A 20,042-nucleotide genomic window follows, 5' to 3' on the forward strand; every position below is an offset into this window, starting at 1 on the left:
TCACCATTCAGATGCTATCATGGTTGAGGAAATGTTTCGCCAATGTGAGCTTCATCTGTTGGAGTGCTTTTATTATTACAACTCCCTGAGGGATATGTTTTTTCGCCGATGAGAAATGATAGGGAATGACAAGGCTGTGGATGAAGCCAATTGAATTAGAATTTTAGTTTATTTAGGTTTTTATAATTATTTAGGAGTTTTTTGATTTCATTTCATTAGGATTTTAGTTCCATTTTTATGTTTCTTTAATTTTTCTTTATTTTCTTATTGGATAATGCTTTTAGGCCCATATATATAGGTGGATGTGTATTGAACTATTACATTTTTGATATTGGCAATTTGGCATATTATTGAATTTGAGAATTTCAATATACCTCTTTCTCGTCTATAGATTTGTTTCTTTTCTTTTTCGTCTTCTCGTTTCTTCTTCACCTTCTTTCTCCTATTGGTGCTGTATCAAGGTGTCATCCTCCCTTTCCTACACCACGAGTCATCTTCTTTAATTAATCAAGGTCATTAGCTTAATTAACTATGTTATGATTAATTAATCACAGTTACCTAGCTAATCTTGATTAGGCTTAATTAATCATTGTTTCTTTTATTAATCGCAATTGGTTTTTCACATAGTTGACAACACAATAGTCATTAATCCAAATTGATTAAGCACCTTGGTTTGCCATTCAAACATCATTAAGCCATAGTAACTAGACTCTATTCAACTGCCCCTAAAACTAAATGTCTCTACACAAGCACACAAGTGGTGTGGTCTCTTCTTACATTTTCATACAGGAGACTTATCTCAACATGAGGGATAGTGCAGAAGCTCAAGTTATACAATTACAAAACATTTTCATGTTATTTTCATCTATTTGTATGAGGCATTTCCATACAATATCAATACATCAGACTTAAGTAAAACATATTCATACGAAAAAATTCATTACTTCAAGATAGCATCATATCACCTTAGCAAGTAAGAAATAAGGCTTTCTTGTTTAAGTGCACTCAATGCAAGCATAATATAGAGTGCAAAGCAGTATCTGGGTTATCACAGTTAGAGTCTCCAGTTGTTTTAGGGTTGCTTTGTTTTGGGGCATGGGTTAAATTGAATCTGAGAATATTTTCATATTTGCTGATCTGGTTTTTATCTCTTTAAGAATCAAGTTACTCTTGAACTACATGCATTATGATAATTCTATTTTCATTTTTGCAGATACTCAGTTCTTTTTTTTAATTGGTATATCTGAATTCATATAATTACAGGTCGAGGCACACCCATTCGACGGGGATTAGGAGGCATATCAATGCTAAAGTGGTCTCCCACTGGAGATTATTTTTTCGCAGCGAAGTTGTACTGTCATTTACTCGCCTGATTCAGATTTTGTATGCTTGCTGTTAATCTTAATCAATCTAAATCTGAGGTGATGATCTTGTTCTGTTACAGTGATGGGACATTTTATCTTTGGGAGACAAACACATGGACATCAGAACCTTGGTCCTCAACCAGTGGCTTTGTCACGGTTAGTAAAATGATAATTCTGTTTGTGCAATTGACCTGTACTTACGTGATTATCAGATCATATGAGATATCTATAGTTAGCAATCATATATTTCTTTATCTGAGTTTCTTGGTGATATTATTCACTTAGATTGACAAATTTAGGTGTTTGTAGCTTTCACAGATTGATTAATGTTTCTTTGTGATATATTTATTATTATGACTGCATGGATTTAGAGATACGCTGTGGAGAGAAATTTTTGTAGATCAACATGGTGTGTTGTATTCCAAGAGATCAGCAGTCTCTTTTTGTGCAGTTTTCAGAGTCTCTTTTTCTACTATGTGTGTGCATGTGTGTATATATATATATATTTTATGGGGGTGAGGGTTGAGATGTACTAGCTACGCATGTTATGCTAAGTATGTTTTGCCCCCTCCCTTCCCCCTTTTTCTTTTATGTTGCAGTTGACCAGTTTCAAGCTCGGAGAAAGGATTGTTGTAGTTTAGATGACAGATGTAGAACTTGTAGCCACAACTCTTGAAGATTGGTTATATTTTCTAGCAGGTGCATTCATTTTCATTGCCTTGTGTCTAACCAATGATAGTGCACTACAAGCAAGGTTGTTAAAATAAAGTGTAAAATTATCAATAATAATATATGTTTTAAATAATTTTAATAAATAATAAATTTGATATAATGCATATTTATGCTAAGATAAATTGTTAGTGTTTACTAATAATGTATAATTGATAAAATGGTCACAATTATTCCATTTAGATGAAAACCAAGTTTTCAATTCTTCCTCCAAATCATTTTGTTCAAACAAAAAATTGAATTCACTGACTTTGATTTTAGGGTGAAACAAATTTTTTAAATTTCTCTCAAAATATTTTAATTCAAATAATTTTGAAGAAATCTTTTTCTATAAATAAAGAGAAGCTGTCACATTCTCTTCAAGTTCCCAAAATGAAATTTGTTATAAGAGAAGACACTTGAAGGTGAATTTTTTTGTCAAAATTTGATCTACACACACATACATATATAGAAAAAATAAATAATAAGAAAAAAATTGGTAGAAAGAATCAGAATCGTAGCTGGACCGGGATCATATTATGATTATACATGATTTTGTGATTAAGATCATAGTTATTCTAAGATTCTACAAGATTTTAGATCCTAGTGCAATCAGGATTGTTCGGCCAAATTGAGATGGTAGAATCGTAAAATCCTGTGATCTGGATTCGGATTCTTATAACCATGACTAGAAGTGGTATATGAAAAAAAAAATGCACATTATCTACCCCAAGTAGTGGGGATTAAAGATTTTTGAGTTATTGAGTTTGGGTGATGCATAAATTCTAGAGAAGTTTTAAGACATCTAAAAATGTGTTATGTATTCTATTGGCCGAATACAGTTATTGGAATTGACGATATGTGAGGTTTTATGATTCATTGTGGGAAGTTGAGGGGTCGTCTTCTAGTTCTTGGAGAAGTTAGTTCTGTGAATTTCTAGGAGGAATGTAGTGGAATTGATATTGTGGAAACTGAAACTTAAGTTGAGTGTTGCAGCCTTCTGAAGTTACTTTGACGTATGATTTGGTATCTCTGGCCCTTTGGTTTTGATATAGGTCAAGAATTTTAGAAGTAACAAAGGCTGATTCAAATTTGGTTTGTTAATTGGCGAAACAATCCAGACAGAGAACTAGAAGAAAACATTATTTGATAGTTGGTTTTTAGGCCTTTTGAATTCTGATGCTTTCTGCAGCCATGCAGGGAAGTTGAACAATATTTATTTCTATTTGTCAACATTGAATATCTTATTTAGCTATAGGATAGAAGGTAGAATCATTTTGTTATCCAGCTAAAAAGATCTGATGGAGCTTCTATACTTTTGAAGTTAAATATATTTATTTTGATAAGAATAGATGGATATATATCATGAGAATTTGATATGACATTCTCTATGGGTTGCTAGTTATTTTAATGAAGTTGTCTCAAATGTCATTTATTGCCTACTTGGTGTTACAGTTTCATGTGTAATATTTTGGTGGCACCATTTCTTAAATAATGGTTTGTATGCTAGTGACGTTCAACAAAATTTTCTGGTTTACTCACTCAACTTTTGAATAGTGTAAATAACTTGTCAAATGAGTTTCAAGGTTGAATTGCTTTTCACTAGTACCGTGTTAATTCCTTCCAATTATAACAGAAGCAACTACTTTCGGTTTAGAAAACAGATTCATTCGTGATGCTCATGGAATGCAATTTCCAGATTTTTTTTTTAAAATTACCTATGCTAATTTCTTCATATCAATATATGCAAGACTTGATGCAGCAAGTAATTACATCTCTTGGCCAATACAAGAAGTAAATGAATAATAAGAATCCTTGAGCATACATTATCATGGATACATTGTAATCAAAAGCATACAATGTTCAATTTATAATCAGAGATAGTATATCTCATTTGAAATAAGTCAGCTCATCTTCTCTTCATAACAAAATGGGCAAACATGAAAATCCCCACGTGGTGAATCAAACCACATAAAGTGGTAGAGAAAGTCTCCTCATCTCATCGTAAGTAAAACCGGCGTGTTTCAAGACTCTCAATTCAATGGGAGAACTCCATGATTCTTCTTCAATTACTTGAAATTAGGGTTTTCCTTCAATCGGAATGAGCATAACAAGCTCAGTCATGGAGTTTAAGCCGATTTTCTACCAAATTGCACTTGGTAATCAAGCTATCGACATATTAAAAAGAAAGAAACAAGTTGCAAATAAGAATTCTTACTTCAATTGGCTAACACATGCAAGTTTCTCTTGATCCTTCTCTTTCTTTTCTTGAATGTTCCTTCACTCTCTTATCTTTTTCTCTCCACACACTATCTACAGGACAAGGACTTCAAGTTCCTCTCTTCCTTTGTTTTTAATAAGCCATTATAGATCTATAGACATGTATGTATAAATAGAGCACATGTCAATGCACAAAATTGTAGAGAAAGCGAGGATGAGGCGTCTCTTCCCCCCTCTTTTTGCCAAATGGGCCATATACTCACTAATCAACACCATTAACCACTAACTACTCATGGTTAAGTTAATTAATCTCACTTTTGTTAATCATGTTGTTCTTAATCGAGGTTGCCTTTATTAATCGTATAACATTAATTATTAACCGTGGTCATTATTCATACAAAGCTCAAGACATAACAAGCATTAATATAGGTCAATTAAGTATTTTGATTAAGAAATTGAAGATCATGAAGTCATTTAAACACTATAATTACAATGTCTCAATGAAGCATGTGAACAATTCTATTTCAATTCTATTCTCACATCAAAGACACAACTCTTTAAGAGTAGTTCATAGGTAAAGACACTAAGAGAATCTCCAGTAGTGTAGTATTAGGTGTAGCAATGCTAAAATAGCATTGTAGCGAACAAGCAACTCCAACAGTGTAGTATATATTGTGCTAAAATAGCAGTGTCATTTCCCATGCCAAATTTGGCACATGATACACTACTATTTTATACTACACTTGACTAGTTGACTTTTTTCAAAAAAATTACATCTAGGGCTTTATTAATGCAGTTTAATATAGCACTGATTACAACTATGTCATGTGAAGATAAATTAAATGTAATTCCTAACATGATGAGAGAGCGAGAGTCAGAAAAAGGGAGAGTCAGAAGGTATAGTGATCGTGTGCTTGATCTGAAGATTGAGCAGAAGGTTATTATTGTTCAGGTGGATGAGAGATCACATGGAGAGGTAGTGGAAATCATAGAAAGCAATAGGCATCGCAGTTTCACATTGAAACTTGATTTGGGAGGGGTTTTTTGGGCATCACAGGTTCTCAAAGATGCTGGAAACATGAGTACCATGAGGCAGTTCTTCAGAAAGTATACGAATAGTTCGGCTGTGTTCTGTCTTCAGTGTTATTCAAATAGGAGAGGTGAGTTTGTGGAGCTATCCAAGTGGGTTGCAGGGATTAGGACATCAAATATTATCATCCCAACAGGAGTCAATCGAAAGGGGTGGAAGGATGTGGCTTCGTTGCTGGAAACAATCCTATTTGGAGCAAGGCAGAACAACTGCACTAGAGATGTAGATGGCAAGAAGGTAGGCAATGAGATAAGAAAGGAGGCCAAAGCAAAGGATCCTTGCAATGATGTTCAATTGAATAGGGCCAACAAGAGGGATGACACAAAGGAAAAGAGTCAGCAAGTGAAAACAGGGGCAAATAGAGGATGGTCGTATGCGGAGGTTCTCAAGCTTCCATCAGTGAGTTTGTTAAGAGATGGTCCTTCGCTAGTACTTCATCAGGCGGTGGTGTGTGAGAGGGCAGATTTCTTTATTGGGTGGGAGCAAATTGAGAAGGAATTATGTAAGTCTTACAAGATATCTATTAAGTTGCGTCCATTTCAGTTGAATCGAGCTCTGTTCTTCACCAAGACCGAGGATATGGCTGCTTTCTATGGGGGTAAGGGGTGGCAGTTTTTTGGAATGGGTATTGCGGTATTGTTGGAAAGGTGGTCAGAAGAGAAGCATAGGAGATCGAATGTGATTGCTTTGTACGGTGGCTGGATTGCTATTTGTGACTTGCCATTTAATCTATGGAATATCAGTATCTTTGAGCAAATTGGGAGGAAATGTGGAGGGCTTCTAGAAGTGGATAACAGAACAAAGAATTTTGAAAATCTGTTTGAGGTGAGGTTGAAGGTGAGAGGATCGGATTCTGGGTTTCTACCTTCAACCATGGAGATCTCGACGGATCATGGAGCCATCACAGTGCGAGTAAAAGGGATTTCGAAGTCTTTCAGTCGAAAGGAGGGTCATCGACACTGGGATTTTCGGCAAGAGTTTCCATCGGAGATTGGCGTCGGAGGTGGAGGAGATAAAGAGTCTGGGGGGACAGCTGCGACACGTGGCTGTCTGGTTCCTAAGGAAGTTGGGGTTAACGAAGGGGCTCTGATATTCGTCAGTGAGAATGTCAACGAAGAGGGAAGGTCAAGCGGTGGGCATGAGTGTAATGAACATGGGCCTCGTGTTTTGGGCTCCAGGGCTCGAGAGGCTAATTTAGGTGAAGATGGGCTGTTGGATGTGCTTGGGCCCAGATCAGGTTTGGGTCTTTCTTTTACACCAATTGCAGACCAGGTCCGTGACGAGGAGATTTTTGATTTGGGCCTTTTGAGCTCTAGTCATTTGGGCCAAGGAGGGGATCTTGTGGAGGATAGTCCACTGGGTAAAAAACAACCAAGTTGTATGTTGAATCATGATGGGTCGAATCCAGTCCAAATGGGCATTTCTGTTACTGGTTCGGATCTAGGGCTTTGTCGGGTAAAAGAGACAATGGGTATTTTCGATCGGGTGAATGATTGTATACAGACAACGACCCAGGTGGACGATAGGGATGAAGGCAACGACAGTCGGCGACAGGAGGATGTGGAGATTGGGGCTGATCTGGTTCCGACTAAGCTGGTTGGATTAAACCCGAACGAAATTCAACTGGGTTTGGCCGATGTGGTCGATCGTTCCACAGGTCAGTTTCTTCGGGTTGAGCGACACACTGATGTTAATGATTTGGTTGAAGATGAGGATGTAGCGATCGAATTTTTACCTGATGTTGACAGAATGGTTCACGAAGTGGAAGGGGACATCTGTGATCCTCAAGGGGTGCTTCAAGCATTGGAAGAATATGGATCTTTAGATAGTTCTAATGAATCTCTTGGTCCGAATGAGGAAAATGAGGATTATTCGGAGGAGGAGAGGGCTAATGATGTTGAATTGAATCTCACTGGGTTATATCATGAAGAGGAGGTACCAGGTTCTTCTTGTATTAAACACACTGGGGGATTTTATGGTGAGGAAGTCTTCAAGTCTTGTGAACAGGTTGGTGGCTCTATTGACAGGGACAACATGAATTCTTCACTTCATCCTCATATTCAGAGTTCTCATTCTGTGTCAGTTAGAGGGGTGGGGCAGGAGGGGGAGTCAGTATTGGGTCCTTGTTTCTTACAAGTTTCCAGAAAGGTTTCTAACAAGAATGATAATTTGCCTTTGTTACATGCGAATAGGACCTCTACCAGTGGCAGTTTGAACCCACAGCTGAATAATATGGACACTAATAGGACTGATCTTTCGAGGGAGAAGTCTCTTAATCATAGGTTTCAAAGGAACACTGTTAATGGCAACGATGGTTCTGAGTCTGAAAGGTGGTTGAGGGAAATGAGTAAGTATGTGTCTTTTCCTTTGGAGGAGGATGATGTCCCTCATTTTACACAGTTACTTGAGACTCTTGGGTTGGCATTGGTCAGGAATACTGGGAAGAAGTCTCGGGCTAAAAGGGTGGGGATTCCATCTGGGGGGGATAGAAATCATAGGGGTTCTGGATTAAGGAAAGGGTTGAGGGAATTAAGAAATCTTACAAGTGGTATCAATTATGAGGGGCGGGGAAAAAAGGTAAGGGGTGATGATAGTTCCCGATGAAGATCTTTAGTTGGAATGTTCGAGGACTACGGTCTCGTAGGAAAAGGGCCGTAGTTAAAGAGGTTTTGAAAATTCAACAACCAGGTATAGTTATATTTCAAGAGACAAAGTGTGAGGGGTGTGATAGGTTAGGAGATGGGTTGTACTGCCTTCTAGGGGAAGATCAGGGGGAATGTTGATTATGTGGGATGAGAGAGTTGTAGTGGAGTGTGAGGTTGTTGTTGGGGTATTTTCTTTGTCTATTAGGTTCAGGAATAGGGATAATAAGGAATGGTGGTTGACAGGGGTGTATGGTCCTAATAGATCTGGGGATCGTCAGGAGTGGTGGGATGAGTTAGTGGGATTATTCGGGATTTGTTCTCCTTATTAGTGTGTGGGTGGGGATTTTAACGTGGTTAGGCAAATTTTCGAAAAATTAAATGGGGTTTCCACAAATAGGAGTATGTGGGACTTTGATTCTTTTATCAGGGAGTGTGAGTTGATAGATACTCCTCTGAGTAATGCGCGTTTCACATGGTCTAATCTGCAGGAAAATAGGGTGTGCTGTAGGTTGGATAGGTTTCTTCATACTTTGGGGTGGGAGGAGTTGTTTCCGGATGTAAGGCAAGAGGTGGGGCCCAGAGTGGTGTCAGATCATTGTCCTGTGATTCTAGAGAGTTGTCCTTTTAAATGGGGTCCAACCCCATTTAGGTTCGAGAATATATGGTTGGAAAATCGTGCGTTCAAGGCATTCTTTAAGGAATGGTGGGAAAATGCTCGTGTCCATGGGTGGGAGGGTTTTAAGTTTATGCGCAGGTTGAGAGGAGTCAAGGAGAATCTTAAAATCTGGAAACGTGAAGTTTTTGGGGATACGGGTGAGTTGAAAGCAGAGCTAGTTCAGGAGATTGGGGAGTTAGATGGGAAGGAGGCCGACGAGGGATTATCTCAATCGTTAAGGTATAGGAGGTCAATGCTAAGAATGAAGTTGGAAGAGATCATTTTTAGGGAGCAAATTTTTTGGGGTCAAAGAGCTAAGTTGAAATGGGCTAGAGAGGGTGATACCAACTCTAGATTTTATCATAGAGTTGCGTCAGGGAAGAGGAAGAAGAGTTTTATTAAGAATTTGGAAGTGGCTTCAGGTGAAGTAGTGTGTAAGGAGGAGCTTATTGTCAAGGAAATTTTTAATTTTTATTCAAATCTATATTCCGATGGGGGTGTGGACCGTCCAGGGATTGAAGGCATTAATTGGGTCCCAGTGGATTTAGCGTCTGCTAGTTGGCTGGAAAGACCCTTCGACAAAGAAGAGGTGAGACAGGCTGTATTTGAGTGTGACAGAGACAAGGCTCCTGGCCCAGATGGTTTTTCAATGGCAGTATTTCAGGATTGTTGGGATATTGTAAAAAGGGATCTTATGAAGGTTTTTTCTGAGTTTTTTGAGAGTGGGCAAGTTAATTTGTGCACCAATGCCTCTTTCATTTGTCTAATTCCTAAGGAGAAGTCAATCAAGATTGGGGATTTTAGACCCATTAGTTTGGTCACATCTCTTTATAAGATTTTAGCTAAAGTGCTTGCTAGAAGGCTCAGAGCTGTCCTGGGGGGCACTATTTCTTCGGCACAAGGTGCATTCGTGCAGGGTCGGCAGATTTTGGATGTAATTTTAGTGGCCAATGAGGTTGTGGAGGAGTATAGGGGATTATGTAAGAAGGGTATTGTATTTAAGGTAGATTTTGGGAAGGCATATGACCATGTTGATTGGGGTTTTGTGGATTTTGTTTTGGAAAGGAAGGGGTTTGGTGTTAGGTGGAGGAAATGGATTTGAGGGTGCTTGTCGTCATGCAGTATGGCAATTATTGTGAATGGCAAGGCGGGAGAGTTTTTCCAAGCATCCAGGGGCCTAAGACAGGGTGATCCTTTATCACCATTTTTGTTTATTTTAGTTGCTGATGTGTTGGGTAGGATTATTAAGTTAGCTAAGGATAAGGGTGTCATTGAAGGGTTTGTGGTGGGAAGGGATAGGATAGGTGTGACTCACTCACAATTTGCGGATGATACTATTTTCTTCTCATCAGAGGAGGAAAGTAAGGTGGGGAGTCTACTGAAGATTTTAAGAATTTTTGAGATAATGTCTGGCCTCAAGGTCAATCTTAGCAAAAGCAGTGTTGTGGGCATTAATTTGGCTGATAGTCAGGTGCATAGGGTGGTAGCCCTGTTGGGATGTTCAATTGATTCCTTCCCCTTCAAATATCTAGGGCTTCCGCTGGGAGGAGATCCTAGATTGGTGTCTTTTTGGGAACCTGTTCTTGTCAAAATTAGGAAAAGATTGTAGGGATGAAAGCGAGCTTTGTTGTCTAAGGGAGGGAGGTTTACGTTAGTACAATCCGTATTAGGCTCGGTTCCTATTTATTTCTTGTCCCTTTTCAAAGTTCCGGTTAGCATTGCAAGAAAAATTGAGAAATTGATGAGGGATTTTTTCTGGTAAGGGTGTGAGGAGGGTAAAGGAGTTCATTTGGTTAGGTGGGAGACTGTTTCTCTTTCTAGGGCAAAAGGTGGCTTGGCTATAGGGAACATTGTTGCCAGGAATATTGTTTTATTGGGCAAATGGTTGTGGAGATTTCCTTTTGAAAGTGAGTTGTTATGGTGTTCAGTTATTAAAAGCAAGTATGAAATTCAATCTAATGGTAGAGATTCTAATGTGGTTAATAGAGGCAATTGTCGTTCTCCGTGAAAATCCATTTCTCGTTTGTATCCTCTTGTGTCTAATTATTTTTCATTCAAAGTGGGGAACGGGGAGAATGTTTGGTTAGGGGATACTTCGTTTGCTAGATCTTTTCCCCTTCTTTACAGGTTGGTTCGTTCGCCAAATGTGTCTATAGCGTCGGTGGCTTGCTCGTCTATGGCACCCATATCTTGGAATTTTGATCTCATTAGAAACTTGAATGATAGGGAGGCGGGGGAATTGGCTTCTTTGTGGGTTGTGCTTGAGGGGGTTTCTCTTTCTTCGACTCCCGATAGTAGGGTGTGGAACCTTGTCTCTTCTGGGGTCTTTTCATGCAAATCCTTTTTTGATAAGATTATTGATAATCCCTCGGTTCCCTTGTTCCCTTTTCATAAGAAACTTTGGAAAGCGAGTGTCCCTCATAAAGTGAAGTTTTTCATGTGGTCTTTGGCTCAAAAGGGCGTTACAACTAATGATGTTCTTCAGAGGAGAAGGCCTAATCACTCTCTTTGCCCCTAATGGTGTGTGATGTGCAAGAGTAATCTGGAGGTAGCGGATCATCTTTTTCTTCATTGCCCGGTGGCTGCAGCATTATGGCAGCGCCTTTTTAGGTTATGTGATGTGCAGTGGGTTGCTCCAAGGGAGTGTATGCATATGCTTCTTATTCGGTTTGACGGGTTTGGGAGTACTAAGAAAGCCAAATCAATGTGATTAGGCATTGTTTTTGCTATTTTTTGGGTTATATGGTTGGAGAGAAATGTTCGAATTTTTGAGGACAAAGTAGCAAGTGTAGAGGCTTTGTGGGATAGGGCTGAATATTTGGCTTCTTTTTGGGCTTTTGTATCTCCTCCTTTTAAAAGAGTCCCTTTGTTTTTGATTTCTAGGGATTGGGCTGCTGTTTGCCATTCTTAGAGTTTGGAGTTTTGTGATTGGTTTTGCTTTTTCTTCTTCTTTTTTCTCTCCTTGTAAGAGGACTTCTTGTCCTCTCTCTTTTCCGTTTTAATAAAATTTTGTTGTTTCTCAAAAAAAAAAAAAAAAAAAAAAGAAGATAAATTAAATGTAAATATAAAAATTACATCCATATACAAGGCCATCTATTTATTTTGTAACTTTCGACTTAGTATAATGAATTAAAGCTTTATTAAAAAATGGTGGTTGATAGGTAGATGAATAAAAAAAAGTGTAATCCTTGGTGCCTCGAATCCATCTTGTCTCGAATTTCTGTTCATCGGTCGTCCAGCAAAAAGGCTAACAACCGTGGTTGTCACCTTGTCAACTGCGGCTGTCAACCTTTTCGCCGGACGACCAGTGAACAGAAATTCGAGGCATTCGAGCCAAGGTCAAATTTGAGGTATGTAGCATTGCTCTAAAAAAAATAGCACATGAAATACTACACTGTTGGAGCACCTGTACTATTTGGGCACAGTGAATACTACATACTACTGGAGCAACTTATAGTAAATTTTTATGAAGTGCACTTTTGTTGTGCTCAAAAATAGCCCAAATTCCACTAGATATGCTCTGGCATAGCACACGAGTATGGCATATGGCATTATCACATGGGGAAAATGATGAACATGCACTTGTGGCATGCAAAGTAAGAAACAAGATCATGAAGTTATTCAAACACACTTTAATTACATACATGGTCTCAGTGAAGCATGTGAACAATTCTACTTCAATTCTACTTTCTCATGTCAAAGACAACTCTCTGAGAGTAATTCATAGGCATAGTCAAGACACTAACATAGCATGTTTAAGTCACCTAGCACACAAGTATGGTATATGGCATTATCACATAGGGAAAATGATGAATATGCACACGTGGCATGTAAAGTAATACCTAAGGTATTGCATAGCATTTCGCTGTTCATGATAAAGAGATGATTACTTTAGTGTGTAATCCACATGTTCTGACATTTGACGTTTACAATCCAAGAATTTATCTTGGTTGTATTAGTTGTATATCCACATTTCTTTAGCAATATCACAAGTCCTTTGTATGGTTGTTTTTGCTTTTATGCTTCTGAAATACTTTTATTTCCTTTTTCTCTGTTTGGATTTGATAAACCTAGTTATTGCATACATACTGTTGATGGAGTCTTTTCTTAGTTTTAATTAGTGACTAATTGATAATATCATTTGTTATTAGGGAGCGACATGGGATCCCGATGGAGGAATGATACTTGTTGCTTTCTCTGAATCTTTAACATTAGGTTCTGTTCACTTTGCATCAAAGCCTCCGTCACTAGGTATGTGAGCGTCTTCCCTCTTTTCCTTAGTAGCTCTTATTCCTATTGAATGTTTTCAACATTATGCTTGTTTTCCGAGTTGAGGTTGTAATGGATATGTTGGTATGAGGAAATTGTAGTGTGGGCTTGTGTGCGCATTGCTGGCATCTCTATGTGTCTGCTCTGACTACCTCACAATCTCTATTCTCTTGAATAACTTATTTATTTAACAAAGAGATCTATGGTCTTGGATTCTCTCTCTCTCTCTCTCTCCCTATGCATGTGTGTATTGTTGTTTTTTCTTTGTGGTGGGGTTGGTTAAAGGCTTTACAAATCCTGGGTTTGTGGAATAGTGTATTGGTAAGTGTTTTTGGGTATCATGGTGTTGGGAGTTAGTATATGGTGTGGGTGATAGTAATGGTGTGGTGGGATACAGAATGTTTTCAGGGATTCAAGTACTTTGTTGTTGTATAGTTAAGATCTACTTAGCTTTTTTTTTTTTTTCCTTTTTGTTTTTGCTTATGTTCTTCTAAACTTAAAAAGACTCGTGAGGCCGAGGGGTTGGTTGTGTGGATGTGAGCAGCAGTAGTAGGGGAGTTTGCACTCTCTAAATCTCTCTTAGTGCATTTCATTTCCTTGTACCTTTAATTTCACGTCTTTAATGAAATTTTTAGTTTGCTGATATAAGGGGAAAGAAAAGAAAGTTGGAGAAGATATAAGGCTTGACAGTTTTAGTTATCTCATCTTCAATTTTGTTTACGCTATTCTGAAGAAAAAACTAGATGCCATCATGTTTTACAAATATGAACTGTAAGTTACACTTTGCCTCCAACTAGAGTAAGATGTCAATCATTATGATATTTCATATTTTATTATTAGTATCGTAAAACAGAATATTAAGGCCTTTTTGAAGTATTATTTTAGTTCATTTAGGTCATGTTTGGACATCTGGATGGGATTTTGGTCCAAGTAGGAGATATATTGTCAAACTGGATTGGAAGCGTATCCTCCATAGATAAATATTTTCTGTTGAGTATTTGATGTGGTATTGATTAATAGCCAACAATAGTGTTATATAACATTTTTTTTTCTTTTCTTAATTATCAAAATCCAATAAAATTTGAACTCTTCAAAATTAATCGAACTTAAAAATATTAGAACCAAATGAGAGTGGGGATAATATGGATGTTGATAAAAAATTCAGGATAAAAAAAGAAAGAAAGACTTTCATATGCAATAAAAATATGTATTATTATTATCTTTATCTTATTCTTGTGTGTGTGTGTGTTTTTTTATTTTTTTTTAAAGGAAGAAAATTCTTGAAAAAGAGCCAAATTAAAGTGGTACAAAAACAGATTTATGTTTTTTGAGTGTTTTCTTCCAAGAAATAATACGTAACTGTAAATTAGTTTGTGTTAGATTTTTGTTTCATATGTCAACCATCAATTCCTTATTCTAGAAAATTATGTGTAATCATTTAATCAAATCAACTAATGAAAATTCCCTAAAAAATATTACAAAAAATAAATAAATAACAATGGTGATGATCCCTCATAGGTTATATGAGTACCCTCTCCATAAGGTTGAGAGATCTGGAAAGCCACTAATTATGTTATGATGTTAGTAGATGTTTAATAGATTTTGGGACTTTTTATTCATGTTCATACTATTACAGTATATGGAATGTGAAAAAAAACTATTTCTTACTGTGTTTTCTCATAAAAAAAAAAATGAAATGGAAATTTATTTGTACTGTAAAATTTGAAGAAATTATTATTTTGAATATATATTATTTATGTGTTGTCATGTTCATGTTGTGTCATGTCTTGTTTTTTTAAATTGTTGCGTCAGTGTGTCCATACCATGCTGTATATCAATGTTGTACCATGTCTGTATTTGTATTTGTGCTTAGTTTAGTTGGTATGACATATTTAAGGACAAAAGGTGCTTTTGGAAAAAAAAAAAAGGGAAAAAAGAAGTTATAGTCTTTAGTTGGTTCTCTGTTTCTGTATCATTGTCTATTCATTTTGTTCAGGAAAACTGTATATGTACTCTATTGTTCGTAACTATAGGGAGCTTCTTTCCAAACACCACTTTCTCTCAGTTCACACATTTTTTTTGGTTATGATACCAATGTTCGAACAAAACTACATTGTTTACAAATTAACTTCCGAACAAAAACGTATCATTCGGCTATATCTTTGGTTTAGAAGTTGATTTCCGAATCCGAACTACAGATTTTTGTTTGGAAGTTGATTGCCGAACCATGTAGTTTTGTTTGGAAGTTGATATTTGAATTAAAAATGGGGTGTGAACTGAGAGTGGTGTGTGGAAATAGAAGTTTCCATAATTCTAGGGCACTGAATTAGGCTTTAAGAATTGATTCAATTCTTTGCATGTGATGATTTTGCCAGATGCACACCTTTTGCCGGTTGATTTGTCAGAGATACAATCCTTGACTCACAGGTAGAATAACTTTGTATTTAAATCCTATACCTTCTTAATATTTTCCATGTTTTAAGGTTTACGAATTGACTCTTAAAATAGCCCTGTTTAATGAGTAGTTCTTATGGTGTTTTCAAACTAACATAGAACAGACAGAGTACTATACATGGTTATATAGTAAACTCAACTACTCAAGCATACTTATTGGATGCGGAGTCCAACTAAGCATGTCGAACACATGTCCTTATTCAAATGTCAAGTGTCCGACACGGGGACTTAACAAATTTAGAAGAGTCGATGTAACTTAGAAACGCACATGTTAAAAGAAGAGTTTGAAAAAGAAAAAGATAAGAGGTTTTTTCTCATTACATTTTCTTGTTATTTATGCAGTCGAGGCATTGAGAAGATAGCTTGGGATGCTTCGGGTGACAGATTGGCTTTATCATATGAAGATGGGGATGAGCTGTACAGGGGTCTCATTGCCATTTGTGATGTCAAAAGGACTCCGCTGATTTCTGCATCATTAATGTGAGTTATTGTCTTGTTACATGTTTATCAATTATCATTTGGTGTTTTAACCAGCCGCAGTATCTTTTTATTTCTTATTGTTTCTATTAGGCTGATATATTGGCAGGGTAATATACAACTTTTAGTAGCATTAAAAGGTTGTTCATTGTCCTGGCATCATCCATAAATTTGGCAATAGTCCCCGCCGTGTCTGTTATCATTATTATGGGTAGTGCTAATGACCTTCAAATGGGTGGTCATTAGTCTCAATATATGTGTAAGAAGTGTATAGAAAGTGTTTTGGACTTACTTTTGATTCACATAACACTTGACTCTCTTTTCACCAGTTGTTCGTTATTCGTATAGATGGAAAAATGTTGCCATTTATTTTACATTGAAATATATATTTTAATTTGTTTTTCCTTGTGTCTACAGACCATTGACATTAATTCCGCTCACTTTAGCCTTACTAAAGGGAGATTGGTGTAATTATGGCAAACTTGTGGGGTTTATTGTATTTTCTCTAAACCTCAGGGTGGTCTGTGTATTTTACCCTTATTGTTATTATAAATAGTGACTGTTAACAATTTGTGTGTGAATGTTTCTAAATCTGTTGATTGTACTTGAATGGTACCTTTAGCATGTTTCTAATCTTTTTTTTTTTTTTTTTTCCGGTCGTATTAATCCAGTGGGTTCATTAGAGGGCCTGGAGACAATCCGAGGCCACTTGCTTTTTCATTTCATGACAAGTTCAAACTGGGACCGTTGCTTACTGTGGTAAGTCCATTACACTATTCTTTTGTGCTCATACTCTTCTCATGTTCTTGGTAAGATCATTGTGGTAATTTATGGTTCCACTTCAAACTATATTCTCAGTGAGACAAACATGCACATTTTCAGCAAATGATTTTGATCAACGTGTATGACATAGATGTGGAGAAGGTCATGTGTATAGATTATAACCAAACCAAACCAAGCCTTGTGTCCGAATTAACAGGGGTCGGCTGCATGAATCTTTTTCTGCCATTGTATTCTAGTGAGAGCAGTGCAAAATACACTAATATCCTAGCAAATTACATTTTGGAATGTACGTTCTGGTATATGGTACACTTTTATTTTAAAACGATAAATTTAGTGATTTGAAGGAATCCCAAACGTTTTTTCTATTTTATTTCCTTTAATGTTTCCTTAGGAGGAAACAATAAAATATAATGAACTAAAATTTAGGAGTGAAGTTTTGCCATGACAAAACATAAAAAAAATGGCAAATAATCGTGGTGGCACAAGCACGGACACGACACCGACACTAATATCAGATTTAAAAATATTATCTATTTTTATTTTATGTTTTAGAATTAATATTTAGTTGGGAATATTTAATTTAGTATAGAATAGTATAGATTTATTTAGTTTCTTTTCTTAATTTGATTTGATACAATTTGACTCGTCTATTAGCGTTGATTTTTATTTCCTGTTTTATTAGTTTCTTGTTCTCCAAGAAGTAGGTTTATTATAAATAAGGTTTTAAATCTTACGGCTATGGACTTGAAGTTGATATTTGATTAATAAAAATTGAGAATTTGCTCAATATTGTTCGTTCTTAGAGAGAGTATCTCTAGTTTGATCTTGTTGTTTGCTCGTCTTTTCGATATGCTTCCTGCATGAGACATGCCGACACGTTTTTTAAAAAAATGCAGGGCACGACACAACACGCTTGGGACATGTTTAATTTTTGTAATTTTAGAAATATATTATGTCATATATATGAATAATTTATTCAAAGATAATAAAAAAATGTAATATACCTTTTTATATTAAAAAGCTATATATTTCATAAATTAAACATCAAGGTGTTTTTTACATAGCAATTACATTCTAAACAAAAACAATAATATAAAATTGTATTGCACATGATGTTCTTTTAATATATTTAGGATACATAAGTTGTGTTATAAAGAATGGAGAACATTGTTATAATGGAGGGATTCATCATATAGGATATATTTGGAGGACTCAAGAAGTGTCACCGAAGTGTTGCTAATGTGTCTGATGTTATGAATTTGATTTTAATCCAGACACGTTGAAGAAGTATTGGGCATGCTTTTAGGAGTGAGTGTCCAAAGAGTGCCATGTCGGACACAGGTGTGACATGACACATTTCCTCCGTAGAAGTGTCCGTACTTCTTAGGTCATAATGTTCATAGAAATGTTTTGCTACATGGTTAATTTGGGAGGAAAAAAAAATTACATTTTATTGGATGCCGAATAGTTAAATGAAAATTACTCTAAAATTTCTTAAATTTTCTTGTAGTGTAAACTATACAAATCTACCTTATTGTTTCACATTTTAAAGCAAGTTGTTTACCACATTCCTGATCCCGTTCCACATACCGGAATGATCCACATTCTAGGTAACATAGAGCAACGGTTATATGCTTAGTTAAATTTAATAAATTCATACACTTTTTTAGTACACCCCATGATAGTTTAGGTGTTTGTTGTGCATACATTGTAGAAGTTTTTATGAATGGTCCACACAATCAAAATTTTTGTTTTCTGTTTACATGTGCCACAGCAGAAGTCGTCTTGTCACTGGATTAATTATGCAGCATTAGTGATACATTTTAACCTCATGTCATCTTTAACCTCATGTCATCTATTGTGCAGTGTTGGAGCAGTGGATTTTGCTGCACCTATCCACTTATATTTCGTTCACATGTTCTTCCCTAGTCAAGGCATTTGTTCTATTTTGGATTTTGTTTCCCTCTTGTAAAATGCTGATTCTGTAGTACATGAATTCCATCTACTCTTCATGAAATTTCAATTGAAAAAGGTGTTTTTAATTTTTTAATGTACAGTTTTTTTCTTGCTTTTAAAAGTGAAAAATTCACCATACCAATAGAAGATTGTTGATTTTGATTCGGAATTAAATTCTTTATTATAAGAGATCAACAAAATTGACATGTTTTGATACTCCCGGGCTCTCATTCCAACCCTCATTTGGTTGGAAGTGTTCTTGATAAGGCCAAAGAATATATCCTCTGGTGATTTATAATTCCAGACTGGTAAAATTAGATCGGACATTGTGTAGTCTTTTGGTAGGTAAAGCATGATTTGAAACATAGCCAGTTATTCTATACATCAAAGGTTGAGATTACGTTGATACTTACTCCCTTTCTATTGCTCTCTTTTTTGATATTCTTATAGGTTGGTTGACTGTTTTGCTTTCACACCGGGGCTTTTTGTTTTTTGCGGGAGAGAAAATGTTGTTAAATTTTTACCCATTTGAAGCTTAGGACAACCCTCTAATTGCAATTTGTGCACATCAAATGCATCTGTGTATATATATTTATACAGATTTCTTCAAAAATTAAGTTTTAACATTTGCATTTAAAAAAATGATATTGTATTGCTGGAATGCTTGCAGATGTTTTAAGATTTTAGAAATAGCAGTGGCCTAGTTATACGAACTTGGCTGTTGAACTAGGCGAAGTCGCGAATTCTTGTATCACTATTCACTGACATGGTTGGTTCCATTGTATTTTGTTTTTGTTGTATTTATTATTGGATCAGAATAGCTGGAGACCTTGATGACATATTTATGCTTCTCCAAATTGGTGGAATCTGTTTGGACATCTAGAGGGTAGAATAAAGATTCAAGAGGGTTCGGAAGGACCTGTAACCTGTTGATCATTTTTATGCATTAGAACTTTCGATTTCAAACCGTTTTTCGTTTTCATTTTTCTGGAAACGGAAAATGAAAACTTATTTGATATATTGTTTTTGTTTTAAAAAAAGTGAAATTGATTTCAAATTTTAAAATTTTTGGAAATGTTAAAGGAGAAGAAGATATTCTCACTTTCTTTCTCCTCCCTCTTTCACCACCTCCGGTCACTGTCTACTGCTAGTTACCCTCCAGCAAGCTCCAGTCTCTGATGAAGTTATAATGTCACTATTTTGTTCATCTGTCGTTAGTGAGGTTGACAAAAATTAAAAGTGAGGGACTAAAGTGAAATTTTAGTAAAAGTGTAAGGATCAATGTGAGATTTTGATTAAAAGCGTAGTAGTGCCAGTGAGAAAAAAAATTGTCATGTTTAGTACATTGTCAAGTTTTGTTATCGTTATTAACCGTAGATGAGCGAAAAAGCGGCATTGTAACTTTACTTAAAATGTAGGTT

At 36.2% G+C, this 20,042-nt stretch overlaps 1 protein-coding gene across 4 annotated transcripts in view; it reads left to right on the forward strand.

The window, feature by feature from the left end:
• Nucleotides 1-19,460, forward strand: part of LOC114322209 (aladin) — a 32,136-nt gene extending 12,676 nt beyond the window's left edge. Inside the window, exons 8-14 of one of the 4 annotated variants that reach the window (XM_082898815.1) lie at nucleotides 1,264-1,351; nucleotides 1,445-1,520; nucleotides 12,834-12,933; nucleotides 15,327-15,378; nucleotides 15,748-15,885; nucleotides 16,554-16,641; nucleotides 19,072-19,460. In XM_082898815.1, the coding sequence (XP_082754941.1) occupies nucleotides 1,264-1,351; nucleotides 1,445-1,520; nucleotides 12,834-12,933; nucleotides 15,327-15,378; nucleotides 15,748-15,885; nucleotides 16,554-16,641; nucleotides 19,072-19,080 (551 nt within the window). In that variant the 3' untranslated portion in view covers nucleotides 19,081-19,460. Of the gene's footprint in view, nucleotides 1-1,263; nucleotides 1,352-1,444; nucleotides 1,521-12,833; nucleotides 12,934-15,326; nucleotides 15,379-15,747; nucleotides 15,886-16,553; nucleotides 16,642-17,939; nucleotides 18,002-18,531; nucleotides 18,716-19,071 lie in introns of those variants that run through there. The other 3 variants (XM_028269476.2, XM_028269477.2, XM_082898816.1) reach the window with 3 other exon arrangements.
• The last annotated feature ends 582 nt before the right edge of the window (nucleotides 19,461-20,042 follow it).

This window comes from Camellia sinensis, chromosome 12 (assembly GCF_055761805.1).
Source record: "Camellia sinensis isolate YWXY chromosome 12, ASM5576180v1, whole genome shotgun sequence".
NCBI lineage: Eukaryota > Viridiplantae > Streptophyta > Magnoliopsida > Ericales > Theaceae > Camellia > Camellia sinensis.